This window comes from Gnatocerus cornutus, chromosome 5 (genome assembly GCF_029298725.1).
Source record: "Gnatocerus cornutus isolate USDA-ARS CGAHR chromosome 5, icGnaCorn1.1, whole genome shotgun sequence".
NCBI classification, from domain to species: Eukaryota; Metazoa; Arthropoda; class Insecta; order Coleoptera; family Tenebrionidae; genus Gnatocerus; species Gnatocerus cornutus.
The window spans coordinates 12,204,526-12,229,835 of record NC_142237.1 but is presented as its reverse complement, the minus strand read 5'-3'; the positions used below and the strand labels follow the sequence as shown (position 1 = coordinate 12,229,835).

Here is a 25,310-nt window from a genome sequence, read left to right as displayed (position 1 = left end):
TCGTTCCTATAAAATGCGCAATTTCAATTTTCGGAAGAAACCTTCTTATTTGATTAATTTTTAATTGTCTAATGACACAACGTTGGGCCTACTATAAAAATTATTATGGCTACTTCTATAGTGTTAAAAAATTACGGTTTCAAAATATGAAACGCTGTATTTAGAACTAGAAGTAGTTAAAATTTTAAACTGAAGTGTATAATTGGTTGCCTAACGCCTAATCAATATTTTGTCAGGTGGTAACACGGCACGGCTGAAAGCAGGTCATGATCATAGTTTGTTCTAAATTTGAATCGATCAAACAGACGCATTCCCTAAATAGAAACATTTTAAACATTCAATTAGTTTTTACAGGCACTATCGTAAATTTCATTAAATACTTAAAATAAATACAGTGACAGTCACTAAAAGTAATTTAGTTGCATGAGAATCCACCGTCTATAAATGGAAACCTTCCAAAACACGTAATAAAAGTGTGTTTTTAATAGTTTTGTTGATTACAAAGTGAAAACGTAAATATAGAGTTAAACTTTTTCGGATAGCGTCCTGCGCTTATCCCCAACCGTTGACATTTCAAATTCCCCCACCCAAGTTTCGGCCAATCAGCACTCAGTATTTGAAACGTTCTCAACTGCCAAAAGTTTTTCAATCCTTGGTGGTTGCTGTCCGTTCAAAGCGCAATAAACTCAATTTGTGTGTGAATTAAAAGTGAAAAACGCAAACAATGTCCCGAGAAGAAGACGTGGCGCAAATCCCCGACATAATATACGATGATAACACCAAGACAAGTTACAAACGAGGTCGTTTTTTTGGCAAGGTGAGTTGTTTTTGTCCACCATCGCAAAAACCACATTTTCGGTTTTTGCAGGGAGGTTTTGCGAAGTGTTATGAGATAACAAACATGAGGACCCAACTAACCTATGCTGGTAAAATAGTCTCAAAGAAGCTTATGGTCAAAGAAAACCAAAAAGAAAAGATGACTCAGGAAATACAAATCCATCAGTCTTTGAAACACAAAAACGTTGTGGGGTTTCACAGCTTTTTTGAGGACCATTTGAACATTTATATCGTGTTGGAGCTGTGCAGGAAACGGGTGAGTTGAAGGGGGCTTTGTTAAAGTTGATTGATTTAGATGGGGCTATCATTTGAATAAATATTTGCGGACTCGTCTGGGAATTAAAACTATTTGGACACCAGTAATAACTAGTTTAATGGGTCTGTTTACCCAACTTGTGATTATTTACTTCGTGATTTCACCGCTTCCAATGTAGGGGTAACTTTCTAACTTCCGTTTCCTCTCTTCCAGTCCATGATGGAGCTGCAGAAGCGCCGAAAACTGATCACCGAACCCGAAACTCGCTTCTACATGAAGCAAATCTTAAACGGGGTAAACTACCTTCACCAAAGACGTATCATCCACCGCGACCTCAAACTCGGCAATCTTTTTCTCAACGATGAGCTCCACGTCAAGATTGGCGACTTCGGTTTAGCTGCAATAATTGAATACGATGGCGAACGAAAGAAGACATTGTGTGGGACCCCTAACTACATCGCCCCGGAGATTCTGCACAAGAAAGGACACTCTTTCGAGGTCGATATTTGGTCAATCGGCTGTATTATGTACACTTTATTGATAGGAAACCCGCCGTTCGAAACCAGTTCGTTGAAAGAGACATATTCTAGGATTAAGAAGTGTGAATACAAGTAAGTTGACACGAGCTGCGAGAGGACTTCACTAACGAACTAGTGATATTTGTGAGGTTTCGTTTCAATATTGTTTTACATGTCTACCTTAATTTGTTAATAGGCACTGTTTTTTTACACAGCTGTATTATTTTTGGGGCAAACTTGCGTTATTGGGGCTCATTTTACGCAGAATTTCACGACAATTCTAAATCTCGCCTTAAAATTGACGTAAGGCAACAAACAACTGATTTATGACTGTTCAAAGTTTTGGAAAGTAAATTTTTAATGCTCGATAACTTCAAAACTACAACAGATAAAAAGAAACGGTTTGCCCCATCGTCTTTCTCGGGTCTTTTTTTTAGAATTCGTCCTGAAATAACCACAATTGTAGAGGCGACCAAACAATTTTTTGTAATTTTTTATTTTTAGGTCTTACCAAAATTTTTTAGTGGTGTATGCTAAAGACCGTAATTTTAGTAATTTTAATTTTACAGCAACGAAATTTTATTTAACTGCTTTTCTGCAGGATAACGAGGAACATAACCGCCTCTGCGAAGCAGATGATTATGACGATGTTACAGCCGGAGCCGAAGAGCAGACCGAAGGTCCAACAGTTGCTGGTTCATGATTTTATCACCAACGGGTATTGTCCTGCGTCGTTGCCGGTGAGCTGTTTGACGATGGCGCCACGCTTCGACAAGCTGGAGGTGGCGGCAAGGAAACCTCTCAGCGGGATTAACAATGGTGAGTTTAAAAATGGGAAAATTGAGGTTCTCTACGCCTTTTTACAGGTGAACTTTTGAATAAGGAGCAACGAGCTCAAGACTCCATTAACGTGCAGATGGCCGGGGCCACCAGCCACCACCAAACCTTCGACGCCAAAGAGAGCTTCGCCACGCTGAAGACGTTGCTAGGAAAGGTAAACTTATTTTGTTGGCTTTGTGAGCAGTAATTTAGTTTTTCTTTAGATTAGGAACGTGCAGTGAAACAACTTTTTTTTGCTTATTACCACTAGAATAGTTTGTTATGTTTGTTTTAATTGTACATATTCGTTTTCACGTTTTTTTTTTAAATATATTATTTAATCGCCCCCGCTAGATTTTTTCCTAATGAGCGTTTTCAGGTATTAAAAGTAAAACCGGCGAAGAACCACATCTTCTTGGACGAGATGACCGACCCAGCAGCGCAGCCCATCATCTGGGTGTCGAAATGGGTGGACTACTCCGACAAGTACGGCTTCGGCTACCAGCTGTCGGACGAAGGCGTCGGGGTGATGTTCAACGACACCACCAAACTAATCATGTTGCCAAACGGAATGTAAGTATGGAGCCCTCTTTTGGTGCCCCCATCTCATGCTCCTCTGCTTAGAAACGTCCACTACGTGGACAAAACCGGCGATGAATCCTACATGACCCTAGAGACGTACCCCCGGAACTTGGACAAGAAAATGAAGCTGTTGTCGTACTTCAGCCGGTACATGCGCGAGCACCTCATCAAGACCGGTGCTTCGGTGGTGCGAGAAGTGGACTCCTTGTCGAGAACTCCGCATTTGCACCAGTGGTGTCGCTCGACGTCTGGAGTTTTAATGCAGTTGAACAACGGGACTGTTCAGATGAACTTCAGCGACCACACGAAGATTATAATGTGTCCGCTGATGGCCGCTATAACGTACATTGATGAAGAGAAACAGTTCAGGACCTTTAGATTTTCGTCGTTGGAGCACAATGGGTGCAACATCGCGTTGTACGAGAAAATGAGATACGCGTACGACAAAATCTCGGTTTTATTGAATCCGGAGATTCATAATGGTGCCCCACTTTGAGAAGTATTGGTAACACTGCCAGATATTTTATTTGATTGTTGGACTTTGTGAGGACGTTGCAGTGGAAATAATTTATTTTGTTATTCAAGACGTCGGTAACGAATCAGTGTACTTCTTTTATACATAGTTATTAGTGTTATTATATATTTTACTTCATCGTATTGATTTTTGTATTGTCTTTTTTATACAGCATTATGTTGGAGACGACTCTGTTGTGATTGTTTATAATCTGGTGTATCAAATAAATGTTTACTTTCTCCTGTAAAAACTCGCTTGAGCTTTACTTGAGATTGTTCATAGCATTTCGAGTCAAACTTAAGTGAATTGTCATTATCAACAATAAAGACTTTGAAATTTTGTAATATTTTTTTGGTATAATTTCATGAACCTGACAGCGAACGTGAAATTGGATTTCACGGCCGTAAAACTAAATATCATTGTGACAGCGACCGTAAAACTAAATAATGTCTTCATTCTTTTTTGGTGGTTTTTGATGATTTTGGGACGTTTTTCATTGGTTTTGATATTATTTTGTGTCCAGAAGCAACATTTTATAGTCATGTGTGTCCCGGCGCATTCACCATTTTGTAACATTAATGTCTTGTAAATTATTAATTTGTTTTTATTTTATGTATCATTCAACGATTTGTAATTCTTTGACTCCGACAAGCGGCCGTTTTATTTTATAATTACAGACGCCGTCTACAAAGAGCCACTTTATGGCCGTGAAATGATATCGTAAAACTTGGATTGTTATACAATCACTACTTATAGTAAGACCCTTGCAAAACAAGTTTTTTTAAGGGTTTTACCCTGTTATTGAACACTCTATAAATAGTAAACTCGCCAAATTTTATTGCCGTAACTTAAAAACTAACAGAGATACGAATTTTAATGAAAAAAAGCTTAAAATTCTAGCTTCGTTCTAAAATAAAATTTTATAAAATCTCTATTTCTTGTTCTAAAATTTAGAAACACTTTAGAAATAGTAAATTTGCCAAATTTCATTGCATAATTTGAAAACCAACAGAGGATACGAATTTTAATAAAAAAAGGTCTAAAAATGTTGGTTCGTCCTAAAATAAAATTTTCTAAAATTTTTAATTTTTGTTTTAAAATTTTGTACTTCAGTACATTTAATAAACACTTTGGAAATAGTAACCTCGCCAAGTTTCATTGTCATAACTGAAAAACTAACAGAGATACAAATTTTAATAAAAAAAAAATTAAAAATTTTGGTTCGTCTTAAAATAAAATTTTCTAAAATCTGTATTTTTTGTTCTAAAATTTTGTACTTTAACAGTTAATAAACACTTTGCAAATAGTAACCTCGCCAAATTTTATTGTCATAACTATAAAAATAACAGATACGAATTTTAATTAAAAAAGTTTAAAATTTTTGGATTGTCCTAAAATAAAATTTTCTAAAATCTCTATTTCCTGTTCTAAATTTTTGTTCTTTGGCACAGTTAATGAATACTATAGAAATAGTAACCTCTATAAATTTCATCGTCGTAATTTAAAAACTAACGAGTGGCTGGTTTACAATTGTTTTGAAAGGCCCAAATGCCAAACGTGTATTTTATGTTTTATTCATAATTTCTATTTTATAAAAAATAGTAATTCAAAATCATCTGTCAATAAAAAGTTAAAAACAGCTGACTTTTTGCTATCGCAGTTACAGCCGTTTTTGTTACAAGTACCTAAAATTCAGTTTTTGCAGACTAATCGTTGCTGTTTACTATTTTAACATAAATTAAGTGAAAAAACTGAAAGAGTACACAAAGATGATTAATCTATTATGAGGAAACATTTTGATAAACTTGCAGTTAATAACCACCAAGATCCTTCTGTTTAGTAAACACTACCAATGACAAAGATAACAAAGTTAATTTTATGCGGGGAAAACCACACAGCTCATATAAAGTGCTCTAATTCAACATCATTATCAGTTTCAAAAACGCGTCTAATCAAAATGTATCCTTTTTTTATGGTTCTTTTGCTGACAGTTCTCGGTAAGTCAAGAAAAATAAAGGCCAAAAAATCCAATCAAAACGACTTTCAGGAGCGGAATTGGCAGCATCATTTTGCTCCATCAACGTAGACACTCCTCTTGAATCGAAAACTCCCATTGTTTTATTCCCAGGAGGCTCTATAATGTATCCCCAATCTACAAATGGCGATATTACCTTCAACAACAACGACCAAGTGCAATTCTTGTGTTCGGGCTCGGGAAATACCCTTCAAATTTGTGCCCAGCAATTAGTCACCGGAACGTGCATAAACAACAGGTTCAGATTAAGCTGCAGCTCTGTTGGACCCTATAGTTGGGACAAACTTAAGTGCAGACAAAGCCCTCAACCGGAAACGGAGGTGGATGCAGTAAGATGTAACCAGAACGCGAAAAAGATTCACATCGGATTCAAGCCAACGCCGGGGAGTTTCATCAGAAAAATTCAAGTTTGTTACGACGAAAACGCTCACAAAACCTTTTGGACACGACACGAATTGTTGCACTCAACTTATTCCTGTCGGAAAGGAGGGACGAGTTTTCGGAAACAGGAATTTAACGGAGATCCGCTCAATGTTTATAATAAAAATTCAGGGACGTACCAAAAGGGGCACTTGACTCCGAAGTGCGATTTCTCCACGGGGGTGGAGAAAAGAATGACTTATTACTACATAAACGCTGCACCTCAAGTTAAAGAAGTCAACGATGGCAACTGGAAAGACCTTGAAATTGAAATTCGACGGGTTAACACTATTGCTGGAAGAGTTTTTTACATTTATACGGGCACTGAAGGATTATCTACAACGATTAGTGATTCTAAGATAACTTTACCAGTGCCGCAGTTCTTTTGGAAAGTTGTCATCGACAGTAGAAATGGAAACGGAGTTGCTTTCGTCGGCGTGAATGATATTAGCAAACATGTTGCCAGTCCGTGTCCTTCGAAATGCGCAAGTCTTCGGTGGTTAAGAGCTAACTTCTTGGCCGCGCTAACTGTCCAAAGAAAAGGAGTCTACTGTTGCGATGTTGGAGATTTGGTGGGCTTTGAGGTTCCTGCATTTTCGGAACATACCGGAGGATTTTTGGATGTTATTCGTTAGTCAAATCGAATCAGTTTTGCATAATTTTATTGCTAATTGAAATAAAGCTTCGAAAAAAGTTTATTTCTTTAGGCCAAAATTTTTTAGACTATTTTTACTCTGATACCTTCTTACCGGAAGCCCTTCCTGTTGACACTTTAATGATTAGCCATATCAACACTGATTTGTGTGTGGCAGTAAATGTAAATCTTACTTCAGTAAACGCGAAGAAACAAACTCAATTTTGCTAGAATTTCTATTGTCATCAACGTTACAACTTTTCACTTAATTGCCCTCCATCTTCTTCTTCCGTTCATCAACGTAAGAATCCCACTGCGCCACATAATAATTCCCCGCGTACGCCTTCCCCAACTCGTACTTTCTCGCAAATCCTCTCATAGACCAGATAATCCGATGCTCCCTCGACGTCTTCGAATCCTTCGGCTCATCAAACACTCTCTTCTCCTTCTGTTCAAACACCAAGAAGATGTATCTGTGCAAACCACTTCCTTTCGGCGGTCCAGATCCCACGTACTCCGCTATAACTTCACCACTGCTCACGTCACTCCCGAGGATGTTAACAACCAACCAATGCTTCACATCTGCAAATTTGGGGTCTTGTCTGCTGGGGGCGTCCGGGTCGTACATTATCAAAGTGTAGTGTTTGGTAGGATCGGCGTCCCATGTTACTGTGGGTTCGTCTTTGACTTCGGTGGGGGTTAGTTCTTGGCCGAATTCAACTGATTTACCGCAAGGGTAAGTTATGGTGATTTTGGAGGAGAGAGTCTCCTCGAAAGTGTACGGGGCGTCGACTACTTCGGTCATTTTGTGGGTTGTGGACGTGGCGCGGCGTGTCGGTTGAAAGACACGACTGATAACTTTCTGATAAGAGGCTGAATTTACACGTTTGCTTTTGATAATAATTAGGTGGAGGTAGATATGGATACCTGGCACATATCAAAATATGTACCTACTTATAATTCTTTATTTTAGGACGAACCAAGAATTTTAATTTTTTTTGTATTAAAATTCGTATCTTTGTTGGTTTTTCGGTTACATCAGTGAAATTTGGCGAGGTTACTATTTGTAACGTGTTCATTAACTGTGCGAAAGTACAAAATTTTAGAACAAGAAATTGAGATTTTGGAAATTTTTTTTAATTAAAATTCGTATATTTGTCAGTTTTTAAGTTATGACAATGAAATTTGGCGAGGTTACTACCTCTAAGGTGTTTAATAACTGTGCCAAATTGCAAAACTTTAGGACAAAAAATAAAGATTACAGAAAATTTTACTTTAGCACCAATAAGAATTTATTCTGTTTTTGTATTGAAATTTGTATCTTTGTTAGTTTTTAAGTTGTGACAATAAAATTTGGCAGAATTATTATCTCTAACATGTTCACCACTTTTGCCAAATTACAAAATTTTTGAACAAGAAATAAATATTTTAAAAATTTTAGAAATTTTTACTTTAGAACGAACCAAGAATTTATTTTTTTTTTGTATTAAAATTCGTATCTTTGTTAGTTTTTAAATTATGACAATAAAATTTGGCGAGGTAACTATTTCTAAAGCGTTCATCAACTGTGCTTAATTACAAAATTTTCGAACAAGAAATAAAAATTTTAGAATTTTTTTTAGGACGAATCAAGAATTTATTTTTTTTAATTCGTATCTTTGTTTTTGTATTAAAATTCGTATCTATGTTGGTTTTTAAGTTATGACAATAAAATTTGGCGAGATTACTATTTCTAAGATGTTCATCAACTGTGTTAAATTACAAAATTTTGGAACAAGATATAAAAATTTTAGAAATTTTTGTTTCAGGACGAACCAAGAATTTACTTTTTTTAATTTGTTTTTTTGTTACTTTTTAGGTCATAACATTGAAATTTGGCAAAGGTACTATTTTTAAGGTAGGTTTAAGAACTGCTAATTTACAAAATTTTAGAACAAGAAATTAAAGAGTTTAGAAATTTTTATTTTAGAATGAAGCAAGAATTTTGAACTTTTTTATTAAAATTTGTATCTTTGTTAGTTATTAAGTTATGACAATGAAATTTCGTGAGATTACTATTTTGACAGTGTTGATTAACTGTTGTAAACAACAAAATTTTAGAACATGAAATAAAGATTTTATTTTACGACGTTTAGGAGTGTTGGAAATCTGAAGTATTTTGAAACGTGCTAAGTACTTCCACTTAATCACTATCAAAATCAAACGTGTAAATTCGTCCTCTTATCACAAAATTATCAGTCGTTCCTTTCAACCGCCAGGCACCACGTCACAAAATGACCGAAGTAGTCGACGCCCCATACACCTTCGAAGAGACTCTCTCCTCCAAAATCACCATAACATACCCATGTGGTAAACCAATCGAATTCGGGCAAGAACTTACCCCCACTGAAGTCAAAGACGAACCCACAGTAACATGGGACGCCGATCCTACCAAACACTACACTTTGATAATGTACGACCCGGACGCCCCCAGCAGACAAGACCCCAAATCCGCAGATGTAAAGCACTGGTTGGTTGTTAACATCCTCGGGAGTGACGTGAGCAGTGGTGAAGTTATAGCGGAGTATGCGGGAGCTGGACCGCCGAAAGGAAGTGGTTTGCATAGGTACATCTTCTTGGTGTTTGAACAGAAGGAGAAGAGGGTGTTTGATGAGCCGAAGGATTCGAAGACTTCGATTGAACATCGCATAAGTTGGTCCATGAGAGGGTTCGCGAGGAAGTACGAATTGGGGAAGGCGTACGCGGGGAATTATTTTGTGGCGCAGTGGGACTCTTACTCTGATGAATTGAGGAAGAAGATGATGGGAAATTAAGTGGGAAATTGTAAAAATTAATAATAAAGAATCTGAACTGAGTTTATCTAGACGTGTTGGTATAGATAACAGACTAGTTTTATCAATAATTAATTTAATACTTTTGATTATCCACAATCGTTTTTAAACCAGTATAAAACGACAACGTCTTTTTAAACGACTGCAATCAAAAGATTAACACGCTTAATTTCTTAATTTTTTTCATTTCCTTTACCTCGGTTGCGGTTTCCATGTTCATCATAAGTATGCCACCAGCCCAAAGTCCCACAGACCGTTGTGCTTTTACCATCATATGAAGAATGCATTTTCGTAAAGGTATGGATGGGCATTCGTACCATTTCGTTTCGTAAAGCACTTGAAACGTTCTCGAAGCCTGTAAAAGTAACTTTGTCATTGGTAATGTTTACAAAACAAAAGGATCTTGGTGGTTATTAACTGCAAGTTTATCAAAATGTTTACTCATAATGGATTATTCATCTTTGTACTAAATATTTTGCCACTTTTGTCAGTTCTTTTACTAAATCCATGTTAAAATAGTAAACAGCAACGATTAGTCTGCAAAAACTTTTTAGCATTTTAGGTGCTTGTAATGTAACAAAAACAGCTGCATTTGCGATCGCTAAAAGTCAGCTGTTTTTAACATTTAATTGACAGATGATTGTAAATTACCATTTTTCATAAACTAGAAATCGTGAATAAAATGTTGTAAAATACACTTTTTGTGTTAAAATTCGTATCTTTGTTAGTTTTTAAGTTATGACAATAAAATTTGGCGAGATCACTATTTCTAAAATATTGATTAACTGTGCCAAAGTACAAAATTTTACAACAAGAAATAGAGATTTCAGAAAATTTTGTTTTAGAACAAACCAAAAATTTGAAACTTGTTTTTATTAAAATTCGTATCTTTGTTAGTTTTTAAGTTATGTCAATGAAATTTAGCGACATTACTACTTTTAAGGTGCTTAATAACTGTGCCAAAGTACAATATTTTAGAACATGAAATAAAGATTTTAGAAAATTTTATTTTAGGACGAACCAAGAATTTAATTTTTTTGTAGTAAAATCCGTATTTTTGTTAGTTTTTCAGTTATAACTATGAAATTTGGCGAGGTTACTACTTCTAAAGTGTTCATTAACTGTGTCAAATTGCAAAATTTTAGAACAAAAAATAAAAAATTTTAGAAATTTGAAATGTTCTCAAAGCCTGTAAATATAACTTCAAATCTGTTAACCACAAAAAAACTCACCTCTTCTGTAAGAAAAGACGACGGGATACAAAAACAGAGCATCATTTCGAAAGACAGCGTCGTTATATAAAAGAACGCCTTTACAGTCTCGAACGTCCCATATCTACAATCCAAATTTCATTTATTTGATAAAAAATCTCCACCAGTCTTACCCTCTGGACACAAGATACATCTCAAAGCACGTCGCCAAAGAATACAAAATCAACTGAAGAACAGAAGTGTGGCTTGTGATCGAATTCAACAATTTCACAAAACTAAAACCACCAATTTTACCACCAGGAACCCAACATCCCTCAACTTACTCCCAGAGAAAGTTGTGGTAGTCGACAATCTCTTTGATTTCGCCCAGACACGTCCGTTCATCTTTCGCAGTTTCCACCTCGTCCAACTTCAACATTTCGATCCTTTTATTAAGGAGTTTGTACTGCAGAGTCAACATTAAAGTGATGGTACAAACCAGTGAATCAAAAGACACGACGAACAAGCCGTTGAAGCCAAGAACCCAACTGTTGTAAACGGAAAAAATGGTTTTTGGTACGAATTTGGGGACGTAGCAAACCAGAGATAATCTGTTGGCATAGAGAGGGCAAAACATGACGAAGATGATTGTGATGGAGCACCAAACAATGAAGATTTTTGCTGTGGATTGAATGGTTTTCAGTTCTTTCAAACACTCAGTTTCGAAGTCCGCATCGAACTGAGAAAGTTTCCAAAATTTCGAAACTTGCTTGAAAATCTTTTTTATTTCCTTTTTCTTTACCACAAGAGTTACTGCTTTTGTCAGCATCTAAAAGTTCACCTAAAATTGGGTCGTTTGGTCTTCAACTTACCTGTGCTGTGGTAATAAAGGACTCCACCGAGTCTGCAAGAAGTTTTATCGTGATGTTGCTATCCAAAGACTGCAAAAATATGAGAAACAGCATTAAAGCTGTGGAGGATATTTCCAGAAAAACTAGAATCTCCGCAAGAAGTGTGTTTTTCCGCAAATTTATTCCGTTGAAGGTGAGGAGACTGAGGACTTGGTTAAGCGGACGCTCGTAGTACGGATACATTTTGAGACTGAACTCTGGAGTTTCTAAGAATGACTATAAAGACTATTTTTTCATTAATAATGTATAATTGCTTGGAAGAAAATGCAGAAGGTTGTAATGACTGTAATTAGAGTCATCCGTAGATATTTTTCTTGAAAGAGAAACGGGGTGGAGTTTATTTAAATAAAAGATTGATTTTTATGGAGTTGATCATATACCAGTACAAAACTCGAAGATTTAACTTCCACGTTTTTAATAACTAGTTTTTAGACTTTAATTATACATAACTGTTATGAAACAATAAAAATGGTGAAGCAGAGGTTTGTTTTTCATTGCAGAGAGTTCAATCGTAAGAGTGACGTCGAGAAGTGCGGACTGAAGGTCTTAGAAGTGATGGTGAGCTGAGTTAGATTTTTAAGAATGTGCTAAGAAGAAGTCAGAGAAGCTAACGAGCTGATGAGGTAAGTTCCAGTCATTGTTAAATGTGCTTTTATAAATGTTTATTTTCACTTTCTAATTTTTAAGAATGTTGTTATTTGCACTTTCTAATGACTTAAGAAATTAACCTTCTGCAGACGACAGATTTGGAATCTGCGCAAAATTATGTGTAAAATGAGATTTTATAACGCAAGTTTATTTCAAAAAAATAGGCGAGATATCGTTATCAGATGTTTGGAATAGTTTTAGTCATGAAATTTAGCGAAAAACTGAAACTTCCGACTTTTGGAAAATTAAAGAACTATTTTTTATGGAAAAATTCGCGAGAAAAACGATGGCGCAAACGGTTTCCCAATATTTCTAATAGTTTCCGAGATATTGAGCAAGGATTGTTTCGCACCTTCAAAAATTTGGCTCTCTGGCGACAACCCAAAAATTCAAACGGCCATAATTCAGGTGAGTTATTAAAAGTTGTATGTCAAATTGACAGTAGTACATAGACAACACTCGAATTTTCAAAATGCCAATAAAATAAACTCCAAAATAATTTGGACGCGATTGTAAATCCATTAGTTTACGAATGACAATCAAGACAACAAAATTAAATTTTTCCCATTGTTTAACCTTTTGAATTTAAAATAACTAACACGGAGTTCGCCTATAAAATGCGAGAGAAAAAAAATGGCAAAAGAACCTAAAATTCCGGAACATCATTTTTGCCATTTGACGACTTCTCCAAATTTTAATCGGTTCTAATTCAATTATTTGTTGACGTAGGAAAAGTTTAAGCACAGTTTTAAATTCAGTGTGAAATTCTATGAGTCTCCTGATCATCCCATTATAATATTAAATAGACGGGATAGTCGGAAATAAATATTCCATATTTTGCTGGGTAATTAACAGAAATACACAAATATATTTTTTTTATTATCTACATCGAATATTTATCTAACGAAAAAAAAACTTATTCCTCAGAATTGGAGAAGTTTGCACCAGATATTTCCATTTATTTCTACTTTTGATTATCCACAATCGTTTTCAGACCAGTGTAAAACGACAACGTCTTCTTAAACGACTGCAATCAAAAGGTTACCACTCTTAACTTTCTTCTTTTTTCTTTACCTCGGTTGCGGTTTCCATATTCATCATAAAAATCCCACCAGCCCAAAGTCCCACAGCTCGTTCTGCTTTTACCATCATGTTGAGAATGCATTTTTGTAGAGGTATAGAAGGGCAGTCGTACCATTTCGTCTCGTAGAGAACGCGAAACGTTTTTGCAGCCTAAAAATAAAAAGTTTATTGCACTAAAATAAAGGCTGAATTTTCTGGTACAGAATGTGAAACAAAAATGTACAATTTCGTGACATTATTGGTATAAAAAATTATTAAATGGGAAAGTTGACCCGGCGCATCCACCATTTTTATAACTGCATTCATGGAAGTTGTCAAATATCTAAAGAATCTAAAGCATTCTGACATCAATTTTGTATGTTTAAAAGATCTATTAACTTCAATAAGCAAAACTCTAAGAACTTTAGGCCCCGAAAAACCTAAATTCAAATTTTGGTATAGTTGGAAAACAAAATTTCGACATTTTCGGAATTTTTGAGCAAAGACAAATTTTAGAATCTATTATTTTGAGGAAAAGTCAAACTTTTGCAGCATTTTTATTACAATCTGTAATTTTCGTACTTTTAGATTTAGAACCATGAAATTTGAAAGAGTTACTATTTATACTTATGTTTCGAAAAAAAAAAATATGTATATTCATATGCAATTTTGCGTATGACTTAAGAGTTATGACATCAATTTTTGATTGTAATGCGTCATTAAAAAGACTGAGATTTCGCAGTTTTGACGTTTGAAAGTCACAAAACAAAAAAAAATTGCTGAAAAAAAATTTTTTTTTTGTTTTTTTTTTTTCGATTTTGTTAGAAAATTAATGCCATTGCTTACAAAATCGTAATTTCAAAACACACATTAAGTTTTAACATGACTTTAATGCTAACACAGCACAGAATTGTTTATTTTTAATTTCTAGGTGAAAAATTCTTAGTTTGCTTATGGACCAAACAAATAAAGCGTGGAAATCTCTGAAAGAAAGTGTTCAAAATTTTCTTGAAAATACAATAAAATCATTTTGAATCGCCAGATTTATTTAAAAACTACAATTTTGTGAGCATTCAAATTTTTACAAAATTTTCAAGATTTTTACTAAAAATCACTTAATTCATTCATTCATTCTTTGTCATGCAACTTCCAAATGACAAAAGATAATAGCGTGTTTAACACCGCTTTAGAAAGAAGAGATTTCACCTTTATTATGACGTATCACATTAAAAAATCAAAGTAGAAGTTTAGAAATTCCATGCAAAAAAGTACCGAAAAGTTTATAAAAAACCGTTCGTTTTTCAAAATTTCTCAAATATCTTGGCAAAAGTTAACTCTCTCGGCGACTTCTATAGCTCGTGGAGAAGTACAAATTTCTGTGGTTTGCCGGCAATTTTTGGTTGTACATTAAAAAATTTCAGCTTCAATTAAAAATCTAAAATTTTGCGCCACGGTTACTCGCTTAGTTATTGAATTTTGTTTTTAAATTTGGGACCGTTGTATGCAAAACAACTTGCTTTACAATTCAACTGTACAAATTTTTGATAGAACGCAAACCGAAGTTACAGTCTTCAGCCAAAATTGATGCAGTGTAATTATCGTTCCAAGGGTGATATCAATAAAAAAAACGGGCAATTTGTAGATAACTACTAAGACAGTATATATTCTAAATTTCAGTTTTCTAAACCAAACCGTTTTTAAATTATGATTAAGCATTTTAAGGTGCGACCGCTCTTAAGAGAAATAGAAAATCGAAGAATCAGTTAATCCCAAAATTCAATTTTCAAACTCGTAAGAAATTATCGATGCGACTAATCTTCACTTTTACCACAAAATTACCTCCTCTGTCAGATGCGCTGATGGAATACAAAAGCAAAGCATCATTTCGAAAGACAACGTCGATATGTAAAAGAACGCTTTAATATTCTCCAGAAGTCCAGACCTACAAACTCTTATTAACCAAAAACAAGCGATTACCATTAATCTCACCCTCTGGAAACAAGAAACATCTCAAAGCATGTCGACAAAGAATACAAAATCACTTGAACCACAGACGTAAACCCCACGATGGAATTCAACAGCTTCACAAAACTAAAAACGGTAATTACGACTAAAAACACCTAAATTCTCAAGCTCACTCCCAGAGAAAGTTGTGGTAATCGACAATTTCCTTAATTTCGTGCAGGCACGCCCTTTCGTCTTTCACAGTCTCCACTTCTTCCAACTTCAACATTTGAATTCTTTTATTGAGGAGTTTGTATTGAAGAGTTAACATTAACGTGATGGTGCAAACAAACGAGTCGAACGTCACCACCAGCACCCCGTTAAAGCCAAAGACCCAACTGTTATAAACAGTAAAAAGAGTCTCTGGTAAGAATTTGGGGACGTAGCAAACCAGAGTTAATCTGTTTGCGTAAAGCGGATAAAACATGACAAATATGAGGACGACAGTGCACCAGTTGATGAACATCTTCGCCGTGGACTGAATGGTCTTCAGTTCTTTTAGACACTCAGTTTCGAAGTGTGGATCGAATTGAGAGAGACTCCAGAATTTCGAAACTTGTTTGAACACCTCTTTGATTTCGTTCTTTTTCACCACGAGAGTCACCGATTTTGTTAGCATCTGAAAGTATTAATTTGATTGAGACTTGTCGTCCACCACTTACCTGTGAGGTGGTAATAAACGACTCCACAGAATCCGCAAGAAGTTTCATCGTGATGTTACTATCCAAGGACTGCAAGAATATGAGAAACAGAATGAGAGCCGTGGAGGATACTTCCAGAAAAACCAAAATCCGGGCGAGAATCGTATTTTTGAAGGGATTTATTCCGTTGAAAGTGAGCAAACTGAGGATCAGTTTCAGGGGACGTCCGTAGTACGGATACATGTTGAGACTGAGTCCCGGAAATTTTTTCATGGGGTTTATATAAAGAATATTTAATTATTTATAGTAAGCGGTTGAAAGAAAATCCAGGAAGAGTTGTGGTAATGACTGTAATTAATTTTCTGTAGAAATTTTTCTTCGAGAAAAAACGGGGGAGTTTATATTAAATAAAAGAGTTGATTATACAGTCAACGTCTCTGGAAGTTTTCTACGTTATTTAATAACTAGTTTTAACAGTTTAATTATTCATAATTTTTATGAAACGATTAAGAGTGGTAAAAGAGTTTTTTATTCGCTGCATGCAGTTCAGTCATGAGAGTGAACTCGTGAAATGCGGACTCTGGAGGCTCCAGTTTATCGGAAGTGTTAAGAAGAAGAAAACTACCATCTGATGAGGTACGTCTTGTTTCATTCGTGTTAGACCTGATCACAGGCTACAGAAAAGTGCACTCGTGTTCTTTTTTCCTAGATTCAAAGATTTCAACACTTTTAAAAAATAAAATTCTCAGGTTACCACAATTCTCGTGTTGTCAGATTCCGAGCTTTCATTTTCTTGCTTTAGTGTGTTGAAATTATTTTATTTTAGATGTACGAAATTAGTACTGGAGCAGTGAAAACTCATTTCTACAGTAGAATTTTCACCGGAATCTAAATCCAAAGCCAGTTTTGCTCCATCAGGTCCGGACTCAGAGATATTTGTAAAATAAGTTTTTTTTTTAAACCCCGCGCTCAGTTTTGCTCGCCAACTTGCCAAAGCGTAAAACTCTGTAATACATCATCAGAAAGGTAATTAAATAAGCTTCCCAACGAGCTAAAAAAGTCGGTGGAAGAGTTAGTTTTCGCCAAGATATTTCAGAAAAACTAATGAAAATTTCGAAAAACGAAGGGTTTTGTATGTCAAATCTCTGCGGTCGATATCTCGCTTATTTTTTTAACTTGCGTTATAAGAACCTCATTTTTCGCAGAATTTCGAGCAGATTCCAAATCTGGGCTTGAAATCGACGTGCGACAACAAATAACTGAGTAATGACCATTTAAAAGACAACTAAAAATCGGATCACAAGTTTTGGCGACAAATAGGTATGTAAAAACTGCTCGAGATTTGTGCGCTTCATGTTATCAACATCCAATAAATTGATTCTTTTTTATCCGTGGTTTAATTAGCTTGCAAATGTATCTACTAGACGCCTTTTTTAGACATCCAACGAGACATCCAGTGAGAAGTTACGATCGAGTTGGTTGTTTGGGGGCGTTTTTGTTGTAAAAACTACATTGATAAGAATAATGCGGACCAGTCAATGCAATCTTTTTTGTGTTTTTATTTGATTGTGGTCACATTTTCCATTTTATTATCAATGATAGGTGAATCTTTAAATACAAATTCGAAAAAGAAGTCTCTTTTGGAACAGAATTGTGTGTTCCAAAGGTGGCGCACGATTTTTTGCAGTGTAATTAAAAAAATTTGAGAAGTGAGAGAAATATGATGAAATGTATCACAACAAAATACACAAAATGAACATTTTATGTCCTCTAAAAATTTTAGAGAATCTCACAAAATTCCAAAAACATCGCCATTGTAGGAGCTTTGAGTCTCTTAGAGTCCAAATTTTTTAGAGACTTCTTAGAAAGTTCCAGAAAACTGTTTTCGTTTCTGTGATGTGTTTATTTAATAATTCTTTGTTTAACGGCATTTTACACTTAATACTGCGACAAAACACACGCAAAATTGAACATATTTATTAACTAGGTACAATAAAAACACAATAAATTGTATTCCTCTTCGTTCCAATTTCGGTGTTTGAGGTAATAAAACTTCTACATTACAGCTTGTTACTTTTGATTCTCCCCTATTGTCTTCAGACACGTGTAAAACGACAATGTTTTCTTAAACGACTGAAACAAATACGTAAACACGCTCAAATTTCTTCCTTTTTCTTACATACTTCAGTGGCGGTTTCCATATTCATCAAAAATATCCCACCGGCCAAAATTCCTACAGGACGTTGTGCTTTTACCATCATGTGGAGAATGCATTTTTGTAGAGGTATAGATGAGCATTGGTACCATTTTGTTTCGTAAAGAACTCGAAAGGTTTTTGATGCCTGAAAAGCAACGGTTTTAATTAAAGTTTCTCGTCGATTATTGGTAAACGTGACCGGCGCATCCACCATTTTTAATAGTAAAATTGACTTTTCGAAATTTTAAACAAAGATAACTCGGTTATTTGTTGTCGTAAGTAAGTTTTGAGACCAGATTTGGATTCTGCGTGAAATTCTGCGTAAAAGGAGCCCCAATACTGCAAGTTTACTCCAAAAAATAAGCGAGATATCGATATCAGAAGTTTGGCATGAATTTTGGCGAAAAACTGCAACTTTCGACTTTTGGAAAATCTAAAAACTATTTTTTATGTAAAAAATCGCCAGAAAAACGATAGCGTACACGGTTTCCTAATACTTCTAATAATTTCCGAAATATTGAGCACGGAACCTTCAAAAATTTGACCCTCTGACGACAACCCAAAAATTCAAACGGTCAAAACTCAGTTAATTGTTTCCAAAAATTAAAAATTCTTACGGTTTTGAATTCAGCGTGACATTCTGCGTAAAGTGAGCTAAAATATGTTGAGTTTGCTTAATAAATAAACGAGGCATTGGCCAAAAACTGTTTTGAAGAGGCGATTTTGAGGTGATTTTTAATCACTGTTTTTAAGGTGAAAACGACGTTTAATACCTTTGTATAAACATCAGTCAAAAGAGGAGCTCAAGATCTTTCTACTGGCCAAATCTGACATCGATCGGACAAATATTTTACGAGTTATGGCCAAAAAACAAAAAATTGGAATTTTTTTATCGTTTGAGTCGGATTTTTTTTCGCGAAAAAACGACTATCGAATTTTGGACTTTTGAGCATTTTTTCTAACGTAGAATGAGCCGAGAAAAACGATGGCGCAAACCGCATTTTAGTATTTCCGATAGTTTCCGAGATATTTTACTTTAAAAATTAGGAAAAATTTAAATCCACTATTCAAAACTTTGAACGGCCATAACTCAGTTATTTCTTGTCCTACTAAAATTTGATTCCGGATTTGGAATCTTCGCGAAATTATGCGTAAAATGACTCCCAATAACACAAATTTACTCTGAAATTAAGCGAGAAATCGACCGAAGTATATTTACATAGTTCCTCTAATTGTGCAATAAAATTTAGATTGGCAACTTCTAAATTTGTATCCGAAAAAAAAACGGATTTAATTCATCTCCTCCACTCAAACTTACCTCATCGGTGAGATAAGCCGAAGGAATACAAAAACAAAGCATCATCTCGAAAGACAGTGTCGTAATATAAAACATTGATTTAATACTCTCAAACGCCCCAGATCTACAATAATTCAATTAATACAAAGAAAAAATCTCTAATCGTTCGTTTAACCCTCTTGAAACAAGATACATCTCAAAACACGTCGACACCGAATACAAAATCAACTGAATAAAAGACGTGTAGCCCAAGACGGAATTCAACAGCTTCACAAAACTGAAAATCCCAATCACAATTAGAACGCAATATTCCCAAACTCACTCCCAGAGAAAGTTGTGATAATCCACCACTTCTTTGATTTGGTGTAAACACGTCCTTTCGTCTTTCACAGTCTCCACATCTTCCAACTTCAACATTTGAATTCTTGTGTTGAGGAGTTTGTACTGAAGACTCAACATAAACGTGATGGTGCAAACGAAAGAATCGAAAGTCACCACCAGCATCCCGTTGAACCCAAACACGCAACTGTTGTAAACTGTGAAAATAGTTTCCGGTACGAATTTCGGCACGTAGCAAACAATGGTCAATCTGTTGGCGTACAGTGGACAGAACATGAAGAACACTATTACTGAAGTGCACAGGATGATGAACATCTTCGCCGCAAACTGAATGTTCCTCAGTTGCTTAAGACAGTCGGTTTGAAAAATCGGATCAAATTGAGAGAGACTCCAAAACTTGTTGACTTGTTGGAACACCTCTCTGATTTCGTTCTTCTTCATCACAAGAGTTATAGACTTTGTGAGGATCTAAAACGCTCAATTAAAGTGAGTTGGTTGTTGTGACTTTACCTGTGACGTGGTGAAAAGCGACTCCACCGAGTCCGCGAAGAGCTTCATCGACATGCTGCTGTTAAACGATTGCAAGAATGTGAGAAAAAGAATCGAAGCGGTGGATGAGACTTCTAGAAACACCACAATTGCGGAAAATGCTGTGTTTTTCAACGGATTTATTCCATTGAAGGTGAATAAACCGAGGATTTGTTTAAGAGGTCGTTGGTAGTACGGATACATCTTTAGAATGAAGTCCGGAATGTTCTTCTGGGGTTGATTATAAAGACAATTTCCCAATGAATAATGTATTAGTGGTTATAAGAAAATACCTGAAGCAAGTTTGTTGTAATGACTGTAATTAGAGGCATCCGTAGATATTTTCTTGGAGGAGAAACGGGGTGGAGTTTGTGTTAAATAAAAGATTGATTTTTATGGAGTTCATGGGATGCTTTAATAGTAGATTTTTATGTTTAAATCCAACGTCATTTAATAAGTAGTTTATAAAATTTAATTATACATTGCTTTTCGAATGGCGAAGCGAGAGTGCGCTCTTGTTGCATGGAGTCTAGTCGTGGAAAAGACCTCCCGGAAAGCGGAACTCACTGTTAAGTTTGTGACGACGTGTAAGCGGACAATTGCTGTAAAGTGAAAAGTTCAGGGTGAGTCCGTTTTTAATGCTTTCTCATCTTCGGCCACGAAATTAACTTAACAAATGTGCAATTCTTTTGCCTTAAATTTTATTCCCATCTTCAAAATTTTGGGTTAAACTTCCAGATTCTTGAATTGAGTTTTCTCTGCATTTTTTTAGTTCGTAGATTCTCCTTATGAATTCTCATAAATTCTCGTGTTTTTACATTAAAATTCTTCAGATTTTTCAATGGTTCTGCATTTAATAGAAAATTTGATAATAATTTTGATAAATGATAAGTTTATCGTACCATAAATAACTGAAATCATATTTTTTTTTCTTCAGAATGTCCCATATAAAACTAAGCTATTGTTTCGCAGTTAATTAATAAAAACGATGGTAAAAACCGCATCTTCCTATCTGTCTTAGTTTCGAAGTTATCTAGGTTTATACATATGGGAACTAAAAATTTACTATCCGAGTCTGTAAACGCATCTAGCTCAGTTATTTGTTATCGAACGTAAATTTCAAGCCACGTTTTGAAATCTGCTTGAAATTCTGTGTAAAATAAGCCCCAATAATGCAAGTTTGCTCCAAAAACAAGCGAGATATCGAGCGCAGAAGTTTGACATACTTTTAGTCACAATCTTTTTTTTTGAAGAAAATCAAATTTTCGACTTTTTGCAAATCTAAAAACAATTTCTTAGCGAAAAAAACGATGGCAAAACCCGTTTCTTTCGAGCTGTCGTAGTTTCCGAGATACTGAACACAGATGGTTTCAAACCATCAAAAATTTGGCTCTCTGGCGACAACTCAAAAATTCAACAACGATTATTCTGTTATTTGTTGACGTACGTTAAAAATTCGTTCAATTTTGGATTCTGCGTAAAGTTTTGCGTTAAATGAGCACAAATAACAGTTTTGCGTTAAATGAGCACAAATAACTTGAGTTTGCTACACAAATAAACGAGGTATAGACCAAAATTTGTGTTCAAGACGTCATTTTAGAGTAATTTTCAATATTTTTTTCGGAGCAAAAACGACGATTAATATCTTTAAGTTATACATCAATCGAAAGAGTAACTCAAAATCTACCAACTGGCCAAATTTCAGATCGGTACGTCAAATAGTTTACGAGTGGCGGCCAAAAAAAACAAAAATTGAAAAATTCCATCGCATGAGCCGGAAATTTATGTCTAAAATATCTCTAAATCCGGTGGAGCAAAACTACAGATTCGGAATTATTTCGGCCACTTTAAAAATGACTTTCCAGTTTTCAGTTTGTGCGATTCTTCGCTGTTCTTAAAAATTTAAAATCACAGTAATAAACAACAACTAATTGTTATAAAATGTGAGCGTGGTCTTCATTATCCCCAAATTCTTCAGATCTGACGAGTTCTTCCCTTTCCTTGTCTTCAACATTCCTGGAAACACAACAATTAACTAAACTACTTAAAAACAGCCAATTTAGATACTTACCTCAAATTTTGTAAATGTATTCTCTCTGTAGACGTCATGTTTAAAATCCCATTTTCTTGTCGATCAATCCACCACAATAGACTAGTTAAAAGTAGAGCAACTGAAACTTTTTGTTAAATTTTTTCCGACAATTCTCAACGACCCAAACCTAATAACTGGCAAATGTAAAAAACTTCAAGCCACAGATAATTATACTTTTGGGAGATACTTCCAGCCACTACAGAAAACACCGCTAAACCTAAATTTTGAATAGCTTGAAACCTGCAAATAAACTTCAATCAAATTAAAGATAAAACGTAGAAAACTTACACTCCGTAAGCAGTGCCGAGTTGATGTCGAGGGATAATCAAAGAGACTAAAGTCCAGAAGGTGCTAGCAACACAAGCGTAGCTACTTCCTATAAGTGTCTAAATGTGACTGAAGTTTTAATCGGATTAAATAGTAAGAAATTCACCATTCCTAAAATTGGAGTGATGGAAGTAAACGCTAAGAGTCCGTGTCCTCCCAGAGATAAAAACAGTGCCAGTGATACGAAAAGAATATTTCTTCCAATTTTGTCAATCAGGAAGCCTAAGAGAGGACAGGCTACGACTGCGATTAAGTATATGGAGCTGTTGAGATCGTTGGCTTGTTGGTCGGTTAAGTGGAATTTCGTGGTGAAAAAACCGCTGGAACAAAGAAATAAAAATTTCTAAAATCCGAGTCTATTGTTTAACAATTTTGAAATTTGGTACAGTTAATAAATGATTCAAAAACAGCACCCCCTCCAAATATCATCGCTGTGGCACCAACACAACAAAAAAGACAATTTTTTCATAAAATTTTGAAACTTTTAAGCTGGTCTTAAAAATAAAAATTTCTAAAATCCGAGCCTGTTGTACCAAAATTTTGAAATTTGGTACAGTCAATAAATGACTAGAGAATAGCAATCTCTCCAAATTTCATCGTCGTGGCGCCAACACAACCAAAGATACAATTTTTTTCATAGAATTTTGAAACTTTTGAACTCGTCCTAAAAATAAAAATTTCTAAAATCTGAATGTGTTGTACCAGAATTTTGAAATTTAGTACACCTAATAAATAAATCAAGAATAGCACCCTTTCCAAATTTCATCGCAGTGGCACTAACACAACCAAAGCAAAAAAATTTCTCATAGAATTTTAAAACTTTTATGTTCGTCCTAAAAATAAAATTTTCTAAAATCCAAGTCTGTAGCTCCAAAATTTTGAAAATTGGTACAGTTAATAAATCGTTTACGAGTAGCAACCTCTCCAAATTTCGTCGCTGTGGCACCAACACAACCAAAACTACAATTTTTTTTATTGAATTTTTAATCCTTAAAGCACCAAAATTGGATCTTTTTTTTATTCAACTTCAAAATACTAACTTCGATAATCCAATGAAGGTAAAAACCGCAACCTCATACCCAACTCCGACAGCTGCAGTCAGCCAAAAAGTCACTCTAAAATCCTTGACATCCACCAGTCTCACCACTTCTTCACGCCTCTCAGTGGTTTCATCTTTTTTATACATAAATCCCAAAACGACGCCACAAGCCATCGAGATTAAACACGTCGATGCGGCTATAAATAACACTAATCCCAAAGCGTGACTGTGACGTTGGTTAATCCAGCGATAAATCAAATCCATCACGAAAAAATCCACAGTACTACCAACGTTACAAAGACTTTGTTGCAACCCGAAGACCATATTGAGTTGTTTGTCATGGAACCAAAGCACGGAGTAGAAGTTTTGGGCGACTGCCAGAGACTCAGATCCAATTCTAGAAATTTAAGGTGAAAAAAATAGTTTTGGGACTTGTAATGATAATGATAGTACCCAAAGATGAATCTCCCCATTATCATGACCCAGAAAGTGTCCACATAGACTCCGCAAGCAAAGAGGAGTTGGCCGAAAAGCGCCAAAGCCGTGTAAATATTTGTGCCTAATTGAATCCCAAGAACGCGGTCGATGAGAAAACCTCCGATAAAACACAAAATTACGTTGGGCCAAGAATACATAGAATACAGCAGGGAGTACTGAGTCGTTGTTAAATTGAGTTTTTTCTTAAGGTGGTCTTCCAGAGCCGCTGGATTGTCGTAGCAAAAGTAAGAACCTTCAAACTCATTACGTTTCAGTCTGTGATTAAATGGTAAATAAACTCACCAAAACTGAGGAAACATAAGAGGAATAAAGCCACAATTTGAGGGACAGTGCATCTCGAATTGCAGCAAATCTGCGAGTTTGTAGTTATTTCCGGGTCCATCACAGATCAAATAGTCCATTGTTTAATAAAGATAAAGTATAGAGGAAACGAGCGACGACCTTCATGTTGCCACGAACTTTTCACTAGTGGTTAACATTGTTCAGATGGCTCATGGCCATGTTTGTGAGTCAAGTTCGCGATCATGTGACTTGTCGCCCACTTTTATGGATAAAATTGCGTTTTTGGACCGCGAAAACGGTAAAATGTGCGGTTTTAGCGAGTTTTAATGAATTTGTGTTTGGATTAGGTCGACAACGGATTAGTGCAATGATAAGATAATTCAAAGCAACTCTAATGCGCAATTCGTAGCAACAAAAATGTGAAGTAAAATAACAGAAATGATAATTATTTAAAAAAATTCGTTCCAGTCTTTCAATAATTTTGGTATTTTTGCTATTTGGAAAATTAGATAACTCGGTTATTTGTTGTCGTATGTGAATTTCGAGCCCAGATTTGGAATCTGTGCTAAAATCTGCGTAAAATGAGCCATAATAACTCAATTTTACTTCAAAAATGAGGGAGAAATTGACCTCAGAACTTTTGCAAAAAATTTCTTATGTAAAAAATCGCGGGAAATATCATGTTTCCCATTATTTCTAATAGTTTCCGAAATATTGAGTACGGATTGTTTCGAACCTTCAAAAATTTGGCCCTCTGGCGACAACCCAAAAATTCAAACGGTCATAACTCAATTATTTGTTGACGAAAA

The 25,310-nt window shown here is 35.3% G+C and overlaps 5 protein-coding genes and 3 pseudogenes across 6 annotated transcripts; 3 read left to right on the top strand and 5 right to left on the bottom strand.

The window, feature by feature from the left end:
• The first annotated feature begins 605 nt into the window (after window positions 1-605).
• Window positions 606-3,870, top strand: polo (Serine/threonine-protein kinase polo). The gene is made up of 7 exons (XM_088037311.1): window positions 606-817; window positions 869-1,093; window positions 1,307-1,704; window positions 2,213-2,430; window positions 2,478-2,605; window positions 2,810-3,003; window positions 3,055-3,870. Exons 1-7 carry the CDS (start codon window positions 725-727, stop codon window positions 3,506-3,508), a joined length of 1,710 nt encoding a protein of 569 aa, XP_087893437.1. The 5' UTR covers window positions 606-724; the 3' UTR covers window positions 3,509-3,870.
• A 1,508-nt stretch (window positions 3,871-5,378) lies between these two features.
• LOC148174612 (salivary protein Tsal2A-like) lies at window positions 5,379-6,679 on the top strand. The gene is made up of 2 exons (XM_088036889.1): window positions 5,379-5,523; window positions 5,574-6,679. Exons 1-2 carry the CDS (start codon window positions 5,379-5,381, stop codon window positions 6,614-6,616), a joined length of 1,188 nt encoding a protein of 395 aa, XP_087893015.1. The 3' UTR covers window positions 6,617-6,679.
• Window positions 6,680-6,837: 158 nt separating this feature from the next.
• On the bottom strand, window positions 6,838-7,492 carry LOC148174611 (protein D3 pseudogene; annotated as a pseudogene).
• Window positions 7,493-8,840: 1,348 nt separating this feature from the next.
• Window positions 8,841-9,615, top strand: LOC148174610 (protein D3 pseudogene; annotated as a pseudogene).
• Window positions 9,472-11,730, bottom strand: LOC148174609 (odorant receptor 49b-like). Its single transcript, XM_088036888.1, has 7 exons — window positions 11,509-11,730; window positions 10,981-11,465; window positions 10,831-10,932; window positions 10,679-10,781; window positions 9,643-9,801; window positions 9,530-9,588; window positions 9,472-9,475 (listed from the first exon to the last, which is right to left on the bottom strand). The coding sequence occupies exons 1-7, from the start codon at window positions 11,728-11,730 to the stop codon at window positions 9,472-9,474; spliced, it is 1,134 nt and encodes a 377-aa protein (XP_087893014.1).
• Window positions 11,731-15,050: 3,320 nt separating this feature from the next.
• Window positions 15,051-16,319, bottom strand: LOC148174608 (uncharacterized; annotated as a pseudogene).
• A 1,614-nt stretch (window positions 16,320-17,933) lies between these two features.
• LOC148174607 (odorant receptor 4-like) lies at window positions 17,934-22,029 on the bottom strand. Its single transcript, XM_088036887.1, has 6 exons — window positions 20,246-22,029; window positions 19,719-20,203; window positions 19,542-19,673; window positions 19,418-19,502; window positions 18,086-18,244; window positions 17,934-18,035 (listed from the first exon to the last, which is right to left on the bottom strand). Exons 1-6 carry the CDS (start codon window positions 20,465-20,467, stop codon window positions 17,973-17,975), a joined length of 1,146 nt encoding a protein of 381 aa, XP_087893013.1. The 5' UTR covers window positions 20,468-22,029; the 3' UTR covers window positions 17,934-17,972.
• Window positions 22,030-22,128: 99 nt separating this feature from the next.
• On the bottom strand, window positions 22,129-24,787 carry LOC148174606 (lysosomal dipeptide transporter MFSD1-like). 2 transcript variants are annotated; one of them, XM_088036667.1, is made up of 8 exons: window positions 24,502-24,787; window positions 24,175-24,451; window positions 23,762-24,118; window positions 22,789-23,002; window positions 22,644-22,741; window positions 22,483-22,595; window positions 22,335-22,434; window positions 22,129-22,279 (listed from the first exon to the last, which is right to left on the bottom strand). In XM_088036667.1, the coding sequence occupies exons 1-8, from the start codon at window positions 24,599-24,601 to the stop codon at window positions 22,198-22,200; spliced, it is 1,341 nt and encodes a 446-aa protein (XP_087892793.1). In that variant the 5' UTR covers window positions 24,602-24,787; the 3' UTR covers window positions 22,129-22,197. The 2 variants fall into 2 exon arrangements, with proteins under 2 accessions (XP_087892793.1, XP_087892792.1); XM_088036666.1 differs by having other exon boundaries at window positions 23,723-24,118; window positions 24,502-24,776.
• Window positions 24,788-25,310: the final 523 nt, after the last annotated feature.